The sequence below is a fragment of the Phaseolus vulgaris genome, chromosome 1 (genome assembly GCF_051622355.1).
Source record: "Phaseolus vulgaris cultivar YP4 chromosome 1, ASM5162235v1, whole genome shotgun sequence".
In the NCBI taxonomy this organism is placed as follows: Eukaryota; Viridiplantae; Streptophyta; class Magnoliopsida; order Fabales; family Fabaceae; genus Phaseolus; species Phaseolus vulgaris.
In genome coordinates, this window is record NC_143498.1 from 41,908,035 (window position 1) to 41,924,816 (window position 16,782).

Genomic DNA, 16,782 nt, shown 5'->3' on the forward strand with positions numbered 1-16,782 from the left:
AGTGTGAGTAAAAATGTTAATTGACGCATAATTTATAGTTTACATGACTATAAAATAAAATCAGTATGAATCTTCAAAAATTAATATCATCCAAACCTGTGTTGTATAACACAATTTTATTCTATTTCTCATCATTGTTTTGGGTTGCAATAACTATTCTAAATCTTCAATCTTAACATAACATTCAATAACATTATTAAAATATTTTATTTAAATAACATGTATTATTTCTTATATACTTGTCTTAATATAATATTTACATCTTATGTCGAATGACTAAAGAACTAGTTCATGCTCCCGTTCGATCCTAAAATATATTTATATGTTACACATATTTTTATTTTATAAATTTTAGTAATAAAATAATTGCATAAACTCAAATACTAAGCACTAGTCACAAATAATTATATATCACAACAAAAATTATTTCTTTAAATCTAAAATACAACTTATATATGAAATATTTATTTATATAAATTTAATTGTTATTATGTAATTTATATATTAAATATTTGTATAATTTAAATTATATAGATAAACTGGATAGTTTAATTTTAAAAGATAATTAGAAATAAAATATAAATATAAAATATTTTTTTATGTTGTTATAATTTATTTTTTAATTTTAAAATATAATGAAAAATAAAGTAAAAATACAAACTATAGATATGGATTTTTTTTCTATGTATTGTTAAAGATATGGATTTTATAAGAATAGATGTAATATTTATTTAGTAATTATTTGATTCGAACCGCCTATTCTAAATAAACAAAATTTTTTTTGACAGAAACTATAAAGAAAAGAAGTCAGTAGTAGTTTTAATGAACCTCTGCCCACAGTATTATATTTTGGTTTGGTCAGTTTGGTTCTCTGCCTCTCACCTATCATCCATATCTCTTTTTTTCTCCTCTCTCCATCTCCGTTTATTGGATCCCGTCACAATTACAATCTCCATTTTTTGTTCTCCTTCAATTTTTCTCTAGCTGCCACTAGCAACACGCTTTTTATTTTACCAACGAATCAATCTTTTTGTGGACATCTCTGATATTTTTGGTAAAAACATTGGTCTTTCAGATCTAGCTTGTCTGTACCAATATTCCACATTGCACAACATCTTCTTCTTCTCCTTTTCGTGTATCACTGCCGTCATCCGACACCCTTTTGCCTGACCGGGTTTGATTCATCTCAAGTGTTTTTTTTTTTTTCAATTGGGCTGGGAAAGCAATGGTGACGGTGAATCTGGGAATGCTTCATTATGTGTTGGACCACATTTATGGAGCATTCATGCACCGAACTAAGATGAGCACCCCGTTTTTCTCCCGAGGGTGGGGTGGCACGAAACTTGAGATGCTGGAGAAGATGATAAATCAATTGTTCCCGGAAGTGGCGGGGCAGAATTGGCCTCCGAAGTTGATTGAACCGGTTTGGAGAACCGTTTGGGAGACAAAGAATGCGAGTTTGAGAGAAGGGGTATTCAGAACCCCTTGTGAGGAGCAACTGCTAGGTGCATTGCCCCCCGAGAGCCACACTGCAAGGGTTGCATTCCTCATGCCCAAGTCTGTGTCCCCCAACAGAATGGCCTGTGTTGTTCATCTTGCAGGTAACAACGACATTGCTGATTAGGCACACAAATGGGGAAAACAAGTTAAGTAATTGTTAAATTATGAAAATGTGATAGGATAAAATAAAGTGTTTTTGCCTGGTTGCCCTGATTACAATATATACTAATGCAACCATTATTTGAAGAGTAAATTGCACTACTTCCATGTGATTTCTTGAGATTACTTACAATGTATCTATTTTTTGTTAACCTTTATAACAAATTCACTTGGAAGGGTACACAGTATCATATTTTTCAAACAATTAAAAGGGTTCATTTTTATGGATAAAAAGTCTCAGTGTAATATTTTTCATATAAATAAGGGGTCTGTGTAAGAGTAAAAAACTGAGGTATTGAGAGAAATTTGACCAAATATCTGTCATTGTAATTTACTCTTATTAAAAGTGTTTAGAATGAAACTGTATAGTTGTTTTGTAATAGTATGATCTTTAGTCATTTCCCTATAGACAAATTAATCTGTGCTTTGAACATTTTATTTTTTGTGCCTCCCAAACTCAACCTACTTGGAAGGTGAAAATAGATAGTTATAAGTGATCTGTTAGTGGCCCAATAGCAAGTGACACAACATCTTGTTAGGATAAACCTTAAATTCATCTTAGAAGGAAAATTTTAAGTCTATCTCACCCTCATGAAACTTGATTTATAAAGTGAAGTTTCAATCCACTTATATACTATAATTTGATTATGTTTCTAGGCGATGGAAGATCTTTAACATCTTTCTTCCCTATCATGTCACGTCCCTTGCAAAGACCTACTTTACTTAACATAGTATGTTGAAAGTTATTATGTATTGTTTGTCTGTTTACAGGCAACAATGATCTGAATTTGTGGTTTGACAAAATCGTAAGGGGACCTCATTCAGTGAACAGTACATTGGATGGGTTGGATCAGCCATTATAAGTAGGAAAAAGGATTATGGTCTTTGGAATTTCACTTCTTACAAGAGTTACTTAGTTGAAGGGCAAACTTAAGAAAACCATCACTAAACCATTTTCTGTTAGTTTTACTATTTGATCTTTAATTCCTTTCATGAATTATTTGCATTGAAGGTTATATGAGTTTGATTAGTTTTACTATTTATATTAAAAGTTTGATAAGCTCATTATGTTAGAAGAACTTCTTCTACTGAAACCCAGAATATTAAATTCTCTCTGCCAAGTCTTTGAGATCTTTCCATTTTCTTTAAAACTAAAAGATATTCTCCCATCCCCATTGTGCAGGAACCGGAGACCATACATTTGAGAGAAGATTGCGTCTTGGTGGACCACTGATGAAGGAAAACATTGCAACCATGGTACTTGAGAGGTCAACAACACTTTTCATGATCTTATTCTGAAACCAAAAGGACCATACTTTTTTTTGTTTTTTTAAACTATTCGTTTACATATGCTTTGTATTTGTGGTTGTGCAACTGCAGTCCATTTTATGGACAAAGGAGGCCTGTGCTGCAGCGTGGTGCAAAACTTTTGTGTGTTAGTGACTTGCTTTTATTAGGAAGAGCAACCATTGAAGAGGCACGCAGTCTCTTACACTGGTTGGACTATGAGAAAGGTTTTGGCAAGATGGGTATTTGTGGACTTAGTATGGGTAAGGCTTGTCTGAACCCGTGCAAGGAGCTCACTATTTTTATGTTCACAGTCCTGTTTAATTATTATGATTTACACAGCTACAGTGATTTTCTTTTAAACTACAGAGAAGTAAAATTTATTGCTTGAACTAAGTCTTTAGATAACAAAACAGTGGTAGTCCCACAAGTGGCGAAATCAAACAAGTTTGAACTTTTCAAATCTCTTGGTTTGTCCTTTTATATGATATTTGCAATATTTGGATGTACTCCAGGAGGAGTACATGCTGCCATGGTTGGATCACTTCACCCTACACCTGTAGCAACGCTACCTTTTCTGTCTCCACATTCTGCCGTTGTGGCATTCTGTGAGGGGATTTTAAAGCATGGCACTGCCTGGGAAGCACTGAGGGAGGATCTTGCAGCCCAGAAGGTTGCAATGACTCTCGAGGATGTTAGAGAACGAATGAGAAATGTTCTCTCTCTCACAGATGTCACACGTTTTCCAGTTCCCAAAAGCCCAAGTGCTGTAATTTTTGTTGCCGCCACTGTAAGTTCCTGATTTCATCATCACCTTATGAATGTGTTTTAGTGAAAATTGGAAGAAACATAGATCTAACAATCATTCATTTAAATTTCTTTTCCATTTATATGGCCGTGTAGATCCTTTTCATGATTTATGTTGTTAAATGTGCATCAACTATTAAATAAATGAGGTTTTTTTACATGGACACCTCCACTTTCTGCTGCCTTGTTTCTTTCTGTTTCTGAGTATGGCTGTTGTTGAGACAACAAAGCAACAAGTTAAAAGAATACCTAATCCGAGAGAGAATTTAAGTTTGTACACTGCTATATATTTAGTTTTTATACGGGCTTTATTGGAAGAAAATTTGGTTTTCTTACATTTGGTTTAAATTAAAAACTGGTACTCTAGGATAAAATGCAAGTAACATAAAATGTTGATCCCTATCTCACAAGTTCAGAGCCTTCTGAAATCCCCAGAATGGGCACTTTGCTGTCTACAAAGTCTTGTTTTATTGAGATGTCTGCATTTGCTACTTGATTTCTGCTCTTAATTATTGTCAACATTGTTTTGCAGGATGATGGATACATCCCCAAGCACTCAGTCCTGGAACTTCAGAAAGCTTGGCCAGGTTCTGAGGTGAGATGGGTCACAGGTGGGCATGTCTCATCCTTCATTCTCCACAATGATGAGTTTCGAAGAGCCATTAAAGATGGTCTTGATAGATTACCATGGAAAGAGTCTCAGTTGTGACAGGATTATTGCACATGAAGAAAAACTTGCTTTTTACATTGTTCATTGGTACATTGGTCCTCTCTTCCAATTCTCACCCTAACTAATAACATGCATAATTGACCTCAGATATCCGTCCCCAAATGAAGAGGGAAGGAGTTGTAAATAATCATCAAGAAAATATGTACATTGAAGTTAAAAAGGATGGGGGTTGAATTTTGTGAAAAAACTGATACAGTTGTTGGATGGGATTTAACTGTTGTAATCTCTTTTAAAAGTTTTAATTTGTGATGATATCCATTCATTGACTTGTTTGTGTTTTGGGTGCCATGTTAGAAGAGAATAAACAAGGTGATAAAAAATGGATGGATTTTCCGAGACTTTGAGTCAGTTATGGACAACACCTTGTGATAACCATTCATTCTACTTGTGTAATTGTATAATGGTTCATTATTTTATTTTTAGTGTTGGTTAGCCATATGCCCATGATTATATATTTAAAAAATTATTATTAAATTTAATGAAAATAAATTACAATATATGTGAACATATTTTTCTTTTAAATATAGTTTGTTAGCCCGTAACAGCATGCTCCATGTCATGCTCTGTGTATCTGCATGAGTCTCTTTTATATATATATATATATATATATCTTGTAATACTTAAGTTTTTCATAATAATATCCGCTTTAGTTTTCTCTCTCATGTGCCCCACTCAATACCTAACATGGTATTTATAGCTATTTTTATTTCCTCTCACTCATGCCTTTTGCTACCTTCACTAGCTTCATGACTTCTTCATCTTCATCCTTATATTCTTCTTCCTCTTCCCTCCATTTCTTTACCAAACCGATCTCTCAATCTGTTTGAAGAAATTTTTTTTGTTGTGGAAGCAACAGGTTCTTGTCACAATAGATGGCTTACTTCTGTCCAAATTTCTTGATGGGTCTTAAGTTCCTCCCCTCTTATTCCTGTTGAAGATGGTTCTGCTACATGCAGCAATCCTGCATCTACCATCTACCATCTACAAACAATAAGATAGCTTGCTCATGGCTTGGATGTTAGCATCTATGACCACACCTTTCCTCACCAAGATAGTGGGTATTCAGTCTTCTGCTCAAATTTGGGACATTCTTCATACCTATTTCGCTGCGAACACACGTGTCCAGATCAAGAAGTTCAGGTTGCGTCTCAAGAATCCCAAGAATGAACGTTCTGTCACTACCTATCTTTTAGATATCAAGAAAATCGTGGATTTGCTTGTTGCCATAGGAGCCCATACTTCTGTTGAAGATCACGTTGAGACAATTTTAGATGGTCTTTCAGCTTAGTTTGTCGCATCAATCATGTCTTGTAAAGAATCATACATCATCAATGAAATTGAAGCCCCGCTATTAGCCCAAGAAGAACACTTTGCCAAACATCACCATGTTGATAATCTTACTATTTCTCCTATTGCTCTGATGTTGCTACTTGGACTCCTACGCGCTCCACTACTGCCAAATTCCAGCGCAAACCTGGTTCCTCTCATGGTGGTCGTAGCTTCATGCTCACTTCTTCGAATCAAGGGTCTCATCATTCCAACTACAGACCCACACACATTGAATCTTGGACTTCGTGGAACTCTTCCAGGTCGGTCTGTCAAATCTGCAAAAAGCTTGGCAACTTTGCAGAATTTTGTTGCCAACGGTATACTCCTTCCTCGTCCAATAATATGCATGCTAATTTTTCTTCCTTGTCTACCCAGAACTGTGTTCCCAGAGAAGCCTCCATCCTAGGTGCTCCTTCCACTGTGGAAGATCCTCTATGGTACCCGAATAGTGGTGCCACTCATCACATCACCAACTCTCCTTTTGTTTATTTAGATAACAGACCTATGAAGGTTCTAACACGGTTAAAATCGGTAATGGAAAAGGTTTGTGTATTTCTCATATTGGTTCTGCTTCTATTTCTTCTACTTGTGCCTGATATCACCAAAAAAAAATTCAGTGTCTCCAAATTTTCTTGTGATAACAATGTTTTCTTTGTTTTTTATCCTAATATGTGTTATGTTGTGCATCAGGATACGAAGCATGTTCTTCTTCAAGGAACTCTTAAAGATGGCCTGTATATTTTTCGTAACTTAAAGTCTTGTTCAAATTACTCTGCCAATTCCCTCTCCTTTACTGGAGACAACGCTACTATCAATCTTTGGCATCAACGTTTTGGTCATTGTCATTTTAAATCTTTAAAACAGATTCTTTCATCTTATAATATTTTTGTAAAACATGAACTTCGTTTTTGTGTTGCATGTGTGCATGCTAAATGTCATCAATTTCCTTACCCCACTACTTCAACTGCTTATACTGCACCCTTACAACTTATATACACCGATGTTTGGGGCCCTGATCTTTCCAATGGAGCCAAATATTACGTGTCTTTCTTTATGCTTATACTAGGTTCATGTGGATTTATGTTTTGCATACCAAATCTCAAGTTTCAAATGCTTTCAAAAAAATTTAAATTTTGGTTGAAAATCAAACTGGTCATAAAATTTGTAATCTGCAAACTGATAACACGCGTGAATTTCTTGTTTTAACACCTTTTCTTCATCAGCATGACATTCATCATTGTCTAACGTGCCCTTATATGTATCAACATAATGGTTTAGTGGAGCGCAAGCATTGTCATATTGTGGATGTGAGTTTATCTTTACTTGCTCATGCTAATCTTCCCTTAAAATTTTGGGCTAAATCGTTTATATCCTCTGTTCATATTATTAATGTGCTTCCCTTCACTGTTATACACAGTGACACGCCCATTACAAACTTTTTCACACCACACCTAATTACACTCGTTTTAAAGTTTTTGGTTGTGCTTGTTATCCTAATCTTTGTCAATATAATGCACATAAATTTGCTTTTCGTCCTCAACGTTGGAAATAAATTCAAGGTTGTCCTTGCTTCAACCATGAGTTTACGGGAGGAGGTTAGCCTGTAACAACATGCTCCACGTATCTGCCTGCATGCTCTTTATAACTCCATGGATCTCATATATACTCTCCTCTATCCTATAATACTTAAAATTTTCATAATAATATAACTTTATTACTCATATTAAACTTAATTTTCTTTCTCTGTGTCCCACTAATACCTAACATGTAAAATATAATTTTGATCTTCTTATTTTTAAAATTAATAAATTAAAGACATTTAATTTCTTAATTTTTAAAATTAAGAATAAGACATTCAATGTTATGATGTTAATATTTTTTTGAGTTATTTTATTAAATGTCAAACAACTATTATATTCACTATATTTTTTTTTTCTTATTTCCTTTTTTTTTGTCATTTACTTGTTACATATTTTCTCTCTGTTTCTTTCTCTTTAGTAATCACAGGGTAAGGGAATATTTATATAACGAACTATCTGTAATTTATTCTTATTTTAATATAATAAACATTCATCTTTTGTAATAAAAAAACACAAATTATTCTACTTAATTTATTGTTTAAGAAACAATCCTTTAAGGCTTGAACAACTTAAGTAAGCGAGATGAATTTCTTTTAAAACAACTAAAAACACAAACATTATCTCTATCTCTACATGTGTGTTCACATATTCTATTTTAATAAGTTAAAATTTAATTTATAAATATTATTTCAATTATTTTTATTTATTATAAGAGAACATGACAATTGAATAGCAGCATATAGTATATGATAAAAAAAATATTGTGCAGACTCCAAATAAGTTAAAAAATTATAACAGTATGTATAATGGTTAAAAAGAATTATTAATAAAATAATTTATTTATTTTTATCTGAAACGTGTATTATTGTCTCGTCAAACATTTTCAAAAGCTGGAAATCCAACCCTAACCATTTTGTAACCACTTATAAAGCATATGCATTTTTAAGAGGGTATAATCACCGAACCAAAATGAAACTGAAGATGGGCCGACATTGGACCCAATTAGATGGGCCGGGTTGACCATCCTCACCCGTTAGGTTTAACACATATTTTGCCCTGAAAACCCAAGCACTCTTTTTAGGTTTTCTACTCCTTCTTCCTTCTCACCTTCACACGCAGCAGCGTTCTTCTTCGTGGTTGTGAACAATGGCGTACGCTGCGATGAAGCCTACTAAGCCCGGCTTGGAGGAATCTCAGGAACAGATCCACAAGATAAGGATCACCCTCTCCTCCAAGCACGTCAAAAATCTCGAGAAGGGTATGCATCAATTCATTCCACTTTTCCTTTTTGTGCTTGTTACAATCCTTAGGCTTATGTTTCAATGTTGATGTTACTGTTAGTTTGTACGGACTTGGTTCGCGGTGCAAAGGACAAGCGCCTCAGGGTTAAGGGACCTGTTAGGATGCCAACTAAGGTTCTTAACATCACTACAAGGAAATCCCCTTGCGGTGAAGGTATTTTACCTTTTCCCCTTCTTTTTATTATTGTTATTATGTGCTTCACTTGTCCCTTTTATTATATGATTCTTATACTGTTGCTTTCATGTTTACACTGCAACCTGGTTTGCTTTAGTGTCCTTCCATCTTGCTTTAATACTAGTTTTAATTTTAAATATGGCTGCCTTAAGTCATGATGATTCGATGAAGTAGTGACCCAAAGTATTGGTACTGGTGAAATATTAGTAACCGTAGAAATTAACTGGCTTATTCCAAATGAGGTGCTTAATTGTATTATAATTGTAATACAGTACAAGTGTTGTATCAATTATCCCATATGGCGGAAGTATTAGTTCTGTAAAGCTGCATCCTTTATTCGATCTTGGACTTGTCAAACTGTCTGGGTTGGTGTTAAGTATGGATGATGGAGGGTATCGAAGGAAAACAGAACAAAAGTTGATGTTTTTTTGGTAAAGTGGATGTTTTTTTGGTAAAGTTGATTTTTATTTATAAAAAGTGAATAAGGGATGGTTGAAATGTTTCATTGATGATCTATTATTTATTTCATTCTAAAAAACATTAAGTTTGAGATGAAAGGACACCGAGGCAAATCAAATTGCAGTATAAACATGAAAGGACGTTTTGAATAATAGTAGGTTCTTAAATCAGAACGTTCTTCAACAAATTGTAATGTTACATTATATGGTAAACTGTCTGTCCTATGCAAATGGCTCGCCGGTTTGGCTGTTTTGTCATGTGTTATCTTGCAATTGATTTTGTGTGATTTGTGAGCATGGGCGTTCTTGCAGCTGAAACTGACATCTATTGGGGTAAAAGATTTGGTGCAGTGCTTTCTTGATTTGCACTGGTTTTTTTTAATTGTATGAGGTTCATGTGTTTTGGAACAGTGATACTGATGTGTTGCTTAGCTTGGTGATTTGATTTTGAAGTATTGTGTTCAGTGAATGTTTATTGTTGAATGAGTGATACTGTCCCTTGAGTTCATGACATTGCTACTTGTTTTAGGTACCAACACATGGGACAGATTTGAACTTCGTGTGCACAAGAGAGTCATTGACCTCTACAGTTCACCAGAAGTTGTTAAGCAGATTACCTCGATCACGATTGAACCTGGTGTTGAGGTTGAGGTGACCATTGCAGACGCCTGATCTTGATCCAAATTTTAATTGTCATGCTTCCTAGTTATTTCCCCCATATTATTCTGTATTTTGTAAGTTTTGATTGCCTGACTGAGTTGGTTTGTTTTATCTAGTTTTACGGTTGTAGACATTGATGAAATACCAGAGAAATGTCATCTTAAGAAATTCTAGAAGCTATTATATAGTTGTTTTGAAATTATTAAAATCACTTTTCTGGACTCAGCTTGCTATCATTACATCTTCCTTGCGTTATTTCCAGCAAATTTTCAAACCTAATACTAATGGTGAACTAGTTTTAGATATTCTTCCAATTGAAAACGACATAAAAACCAGGCAAAATGTCAATGATTTGTATCGAGAGTTAATTTCATTGCAAAAGGGTACTGATATTTTGAAAGGAAAAATTTATCATTCGTTTTTTAGTTTTTGAACCCACATGGATTTGTTTTTGTGTAGAGTTTCGTTTAAATTAGTAATTGTAGAAGTTGTTTGGATGAATAAATAAGTTATCCTATTAATACGTTATTGGGCGCTTAAACAATATTCACACAATAAACAGGCCATGTATTTCTGCTCTCATTACCTTAACAATTATCTTTATCACTTATTTATCTTCCTAACCTGTTTTCTTTCTAGTGTTCAACTATTTTTTCTGAAATAAATATTGGAAATGGAATGGGCTCTACAATATAACAAATAAACATGACACCTTTTCAACTTTTGGTACTACAATTATTGTAAAATGTGCATGGCTTAATGTTTACTTATCTGTCCTATGCATCAAAGATGATATGATACGGAAATAAAGAAATATTTATTTTTTATTTTTATAATCAGAATAAAAATTTATACGAACTTTTAGAATCGATAGGAGTTGTCCAACGTCTTTTAAGGTTTTTTTTTTTTTAAGGTCTTTTAAGAAAAGTGTATGTCATACTGTCTTTTCAATTTTTTTATCTCAATTTTTTTATTGTTTCTATTTTGTTGAGTAACTGCAGTATGGCACTAAAACAATGTCTGAAATATTTAGAAGCCAAGAAAGAGAACATGAAATTAGATGAACATTATCCATTGCATAGTGATTTAAGAATTGAAACCTGGGTGAATGTAAAGGTTGACATTATCTTTCAATTGTGTACAGAAAGAGGGTTTTTTATGTAATTCATCTGGAACGAGTATTTTTATTTGAATTAGAACTACAATAAAAGCATTAAGTTGGGTAGAGTGAAGTGAACAGTCAGTTACAGTTGGGAAGGGGGGATCCACACAAGCACTTGTTATGAAAGTATGCATCGACATCAAACTTCTGCAGTCGTCCTCCCTGCGGAATCTCACCACAAAGTCGATTATAGCTGACGTTGAACCCCTGCAGAAAACCTACTGCGGTCAATCCCACAGGAATCTTTCCAGTGATGTTATTGTGATTCAAATCCAACGATATCAAGCTGGTGGGGAACTCCACTGTGGATAAATCAAACGCCAACAGGTTCCTCGAAACGTCAACCATCTGCGTCGTTTTGTTTCTCCCGAAAAGCATGGAAGCGTCGCCTTCCAGTTTGTTCCTTGAAAAGTCTATGCGTTGTGGGTCTATGTGGGCCAGAGAAGCCGGAATGGGCCCCGAAAGCTGGTTGTGGGACAGCAGAAGGCTTGGGCCAGACCTCTTGAATGACCCAAAGGAGTCCGGGATGGGGCCCGTGAGCTTGTTCCGGTCCAAGCGCAGGGACAAGAGGTTAGGCAACTGGGAAAGCGAGCTTGGTATGGGGCCGGAGAGGTTATTAAAGGAAAGGTCGAGAAACTGGAGATTGATGAGCTGGGCCAGAGAATGGGGTACTGGGCCGGAGATGTTGGTCCAGCTGATATAGAGCTCCTTGAGTTTAGTGAGGTTGGCGATGGTGGGCTGAATTGGGCCAGTGAGTTTAGGAAGCTTGTGGAATCGGAGGGTCTCTAGGTAAGGGAGGTGACCGACGGAAGGTGGTATTGGGCCCGATAAATTGGTATCGGGAACAGAGGATGAAATGAGGAGGGAGGTGATGCGGTGCGTTTGAGGGTGGCACTCGACGCAGTACCATTGACAGCAATCGGTGTCTGGGTTCCATGATGCTAGAAGGTAAGGGTTTTTGAAGTCCTTTTTTATTTGCAGCAACACTTTCTTGTCCTCTGGGTTGCACAGTTCAGAGAATGCAACTGGGGAGAAGAACAACAGCGTGAGAAAGCATAGTCTAAACACAGTAACCATTTTGGGTGGTATCAGAATGAAGAATGAATGAGAGATCTGGGAGAGCGTTGCAATTTAATGCATGCGCTGGGATAATTTAATAATAATATTATGATTCCTCTGATGTCTATAGTGACGAAAACCTCCCTAATGCCTTCGTCCTCATCCATGAAGCAAATACCACTTCCCCATAATCCGCCAAACCCCAATTCTCCCAATACCTCCATACTTTCTTTCCCCTTAACTTCCATATTAATTATATCAATTATCCCCTTAACTTCAATCTTAATTATATTAATTATATATTAATTATTATATTAATTATATATTAATTATGAAAAGTCAATTTTATTTTTTTAAATAATCTTAAATGAAATATAATTTTATTTTTTAAAATAATTTCAACTGCACCTCTTTTCTTAATTTTAGAGTTTGAGAGGGTAATTAATTTTATTTTTTTATAAAACCTTTTATGGTAGGCAAGAAACCAATTAATTTAAATATAGGTGAGAATTAATAATAAGATTTATTGTATTTCACATTCTCTAATACAAAGATAATTTTATAGTCCATTTTTATTTCTTCAGTTTTTTTTTGTTTTGTTTTATAACTTTAAAAAAATAAAAAAAAAACAAACGAAAATAAATTATTATCAATAAAAAATACTACAAAACTTATTTTAACTACCAATATTTATTACTAATTATCACAAATAATATATATATATATATATATATATATAAAGTGCAGGGATAATGTATGGTGGTGCCAGAGAATTTCTTATAATTATAATGTTTTCCCCTTTTCATTAAACTCTTTTTTTTTCTGGACTACATTCTGGCTATCAAAACAAATATAACATCCTTTAAAGGGTCAGTTATATGAATCCCAAAAATTCTACAATCAACTCAATTCTTATTTTTATTGGTTATTAAAGGTTAATCACATAATGAATATTTAAATCTTAATCACACAATAAATTTAAACTATTAACGCAACGATAATGATAGTTAGGATTTCAACCTAAACAAGACTTATTATTAAAAATAATAAAATATTAACAAATAAATTAGGAAACATTTTAAGAAAATACAAATATGAAAACAAATCCAATGGACAAACTAATAAATTTTAAAATAAATAATCAAGACTACAAATCGTTAAAACAAGGTAATTATAAGAATGAAGAATTTAACCTTTAAGAAAATAATTACAAATCCAATATAAATAATAAACAAAATGAAGAATAGACCGAATAAATTGAATGCTCTATTTTAGAGTTTCTCACATATTTACTATAATAAAAGTCTTATTCTAGTTACACATCCAGTTACTTGGTTATTATTATTATTATTATTATTATTAATATTACTTAGTTGGTGTATGCCTAATGTGAGAAGTAGCTGGATTGGTCAAAGAAGTACAAAGGGGTTGAAAAGAGAGTTGTTTAGATATTGGATGCAGCTGTGGCCGCCAGTTGTCCTGTTGGAGGGCAAAATTAGTCAAAAAACAATCATTCTTAAAAATAGTTATTTTTCTAAAATTATATAAAAATGATTCAAACAAAACCAAAATGCAAACTTCAATATTCTCAAAAACAATATATAATTACAAATTTCATCTAAAAGAGACATTTTTTTTCCTTCTTGTCGCTTTGGATTAGAGTGCTAAGAGTGTTTTCTCCCTAATCTCTTACAACTTATATATGAATTAAACTCACATTGCATCTTGGTGAAAATTAAAAAAACATTAAGAATAACCTTTCTTAGAACTAAAATTGCCTTTTTAAAAATTTTCTTTGGATCAAATTTGATCTTTAGTTCATTTATAAAAATTTTCAAAATTATTTTAAAGTTCAATTCACCTCTTTTAATTCAACTTTTTTTTTCAATATAATTTAAATAATATTTAAATATGTACAAATTTTATTTGCATATTAAATTAATAAATAGTTATAATAAATTTGATAAAATAGGTTTGATTTTCCTTTTCATATAGATATATTCTAGTTTTTATTTTATTTTATTTTAAATAGATACATAGAAAAATAGATAAATAGAAAAGCAAAAATTATAAACTAAAACACGATGGATAAAATTATTTAAATAATAATATAAATTTATTTTTCACATTCTTTTAAAATTGAAAGTACATTATATATGACTATCTTATTTATGAAAATAATATATATATATATATATATATATAAATTTTTAATTAATATTTTACATTTCTATGCTAAATTAGCTAGAGTTAATAAAAAACACTAACGTTTTGGTGTATCGTCTTCTCTTTTGTATTATAAACTCAAGTCATATATTCTATATGGTAAATATATATATATATATATATATTATGATTATAAAAAAGTACTAATTTATTATTTGACATTTATTTTAATTAGTAATCAAAAGAAAAATATTAATAAAAATATTTTATTATTTAATTTTATCATTAAAAAAATAATTATTAGTTCATGCATAAATAATATTAGTTTTTTAATTTAATTCTCATTAATATGATTAATACTATTTAATTTTATTTCATCCAATAAATATTCTAAGTTTTTATTTTCGCTTGGAAAATTTCTAGCATTATCTTTTATAGGCTTTTTTAAATTTAGATTACTTCCTCTGTTGTAATATGTAAAGAGGCGTCAAATCTCACATTTGTCATTATGTCTCTTTAATTTTGTAGAAGAAACTCATTGGATGAATTTGCTTGGAGTTCCTTTATGATCTTGTTGTCACACGGAGAATTTTTAATTGCAATGTTGCAAAACATAGTCCATGAACTGGTTTTTTCATTTTATTTTACATTAACTACTAGAAAATCATTAATTAAAAATCAATTTTAGAGAAAAAATATTAGCTTTTATATTAATTAAATTAGATATTATTTTAGAGATTAAAAAAATTATTAGTTTCTAAATTAGTTTTTATTATTGATAAATAGCTTCTAAATTGATATTTAATTAGCTCCCTAAATTTTAACTACCAATTATTTAGATTCTAAAGTTTGTATATAATTAGATACCAATTTAGAAATCATTTATCAATATTAGAAACTAAGATATCAATAATTTTTTTAGTCTCTAAAATGGATCTAATTTTGTAAATATAGCGGGATGTTTAACTTTATTTTGGGTAAAATGAGTTGGAGAAGTCTTCAAAGGATGAAATTGATCAATCAAATAAATTGTTAAACCAATCCAATGTTGTATTAGATAATGTTCGTATGAACATTTTGCAGCACGATATCTAACCTATTGACATTAACGCTTGTAAAAGATTTTGTGATAGTTTTTGGGGTCGCCTGATCTCTTAAACGGGCCGAGCTTCACGACGATGAAATGAGGCTAAATCCTGTCATTCATGATCTTGTGCAATAGAGGCTAAAAAGTCTCTATGTGGTTTTCAGATTAAATTTAGGTATTTTCAGATGGGTTTTGAGTCTTTATGGCTTGTTGTAATATTCATTCTTTTATTGGAGGTTTTAATTAGCTTCAACACAAAGGTGAGAGTCTTTTACCTCACAACGAAGTAGCTTTAGTGCATGTTGGACCATTTACAGTGTCCATAATTTGTTACAAGGAATGAGCGTCACCACTTTCTCGAACTAGGTGGTATTCCATTGTTTTTTAATTATTTAAGATTCGTGGAGGTAGGATATGATTTAATTCTTTTATAATGATGATAAGTGTCATTATTTAGTGAAATTTCATGCAAATAGTTAGACATTTATTGATTTTAATTGTTGATTAAGCTATGACTCAACCCTAATTTGAAATATTAGAATTCAATAATATATTTTGGAGTTATGAGATTATTAGAACTATTTAATCCCACTTTTGTGTTATTTTCCCGAATTTAAGGAGAAATGATGCAAATTGATATATTATGACTAGATATGTCACTTAGTCCAAGTCCAATTAGGTTAAAAGATGGGGTAAGGCAGAGAGAAAGGAGAAAAGAAACCCTAGGAGACATCTGTCAACGAGAAACGTTATGAATCTTCTTCTCTTGCTTTCAATAATTTTTTGGTGCATGTAATGACTACTATGAGTGGATAATTCATTTCCTTTGGGATTGAATGTAATCGTTTCAAATTTATATGTATTGAGGTGATATTTATATGTAATATTATATTTTTATTTGATATTATTATTTTCATTTTATACTTAAAGCTTGAATTTTTATACTTGATTTAGATTTGTGGAATTGACTGGGAAATATTTTTGATGATCTGACCTAAATAAAAATACTTAATGTGTTTTATTACAAGGAATAGATTATAATATATCAAATGCTTTATAACATATTTTCTTAATGATAAGAACTTTTGCTAAATAGTTGAGGAAACAAGATAATCTTAATGATTTCATACTTGAGGAATCAATTTGAATGACTCTTTTTGTTGCATCAATATCAATTAAGAATGTTGTATGTTTTTATTTACCAAAATACAAACAAGTGAGAAAGATTAACTTCAATCCCAATTCTATCAATCAAATTCTCATAATAATTTATTCTGCTTTTTATTTAAATTACAAGCACATTTTATTCAAACAATGTTCAT

General features: G+C 32.1%; 3 protein-coding genes across 4 annotated transcripts; 2 read left to right on the forward strand and 1 right to left on the reverse strand.

Moving 5' to 3' along the window:
- Window positions 1–821: 821 nt before the first annotated feature.
- LOC137814114 (alpha/beta hydrolase family protein) lies at window positions 822–4,749 on the forward strand. 2 transcript variants are annotated; one of them, XM_068616683.1, is made up of 5 exons: window positions 822–1,601; window positions 2,843–2,927; window positions 3,040–3,209; window positions 3,462–3,736; window positions 4,286–4,749. In XM_068616683.1, exons 1-5 carry the CDS (start codon window positions 1,226–1,228, stop codon window positions 4,460–4,462), a joined length of 1,083 nt encoding a protein of 360 aa, XP_068472784.1. In that variant the 5' UTR covers window positions 822–1,225; the 3' UTR covers window positions 4,463–4,749. The 2 variants fall into 2 exon arrangements, with proteins under 2 accessions (XP_068472784.1, XP_090158936.1); XM_090302810.1 differs by having other exon boundaries at window positions 825–1,645.
- A 3,722-nt stretch (window positions 4,750–8,471) lies between these two features.
- On the forward strand, window positions 8,472–10,211 carry LOC137814115 (small ribosomal subunit protein uS10y). The gene is made up of 3 exons (XM_068616684.2): window positions 8,472–8,650; window positions 8,734–8,847; window positions 9,856–10,211. The coding sequence occupies exons 1-3, from the start codon at window positions 8,539–8,541 to the stop codon at window positions 9,996–9,998; spliced, it is 369 nt and encodes a 122-aa protein (XP_068472785.1). The 5' UTR covers window positions 8,472–8,538; the 3' UTR covers window positions 9,999–10,211.
- Window positions 10,212–11,042: 831 nt separating this feature from the next.
- On the reverse strand, window positions 11,043–12,399 carry LOC137814106 (polygalacturonase inhibitor). Its single transcript, XM_068616677.1, has one exon. The coding sequence runs from the start codon at window positions 12,223–12,225 to the stop codon at window positions 11,227–11,229; it is 999 nt and encodes a 332-aa protein (XP_068472778.1). The 5' UTR covers window positions 12,226–12,399; the 3' UTR covers window positions 11,043–11,226.
- Window positions 12,400–16,782: the final 4,383 nt, after the last annotated feature.

Excerpts from the sequence above, each read along its gene's own strand:
- LOC137814114 (XM_068616683.1), top strand. The coding sequence starts at position 1,226 with ATGGTGACGGTGAATCTGGGAATGCTTCATTATGTGTTGGACCACATT. Across the intron at positions 1,602-2,842 it reads CTGTGTTGTTCATCTTGCAG|GAACCGGAGACCATACATTT; the intron begins GTAACAACGACA and ends CCCATTGTGCAG. Across the intron at positions 3,210-3,461 it reads TATTTGTGGACTTAGTATGG|GAGGAGTACATGCTGCCATG; the intron begins GTAAGGCTTGTC and ends GATGTACTCCAG.
- LOC137814115 (XM_068616684.2), top strand. The coding sequence starts at position 8,539 with ATGGCGTACGCTGCGATGAAGCCTACTAAGCCCGGCTTGGAGGAATCT. Across the intron at positions 8,651-8,733 it reads CGTCAAAAATCTCGAGAAGG|TTTGTACGGACTTGGTTCGC; the intron begins GTATGCATCAAT and ends TGTTACTGTTAG. Across the intron at positions 8,848-9,855 it reads GAAATCCCCTTGCGGTGAAG|GTACCAACACATGGGACAGA; the intron begins GTATTTTACCTT and ends TACTTGTTTTAG.
- LOC137814106 (XM_068616677.1), bottom strand. The coding sequence starts at position 12,225 with ATGGTTACTGTGTTTAGACTATGCTTTCTCACGCTGTTGTTCTTCTCC.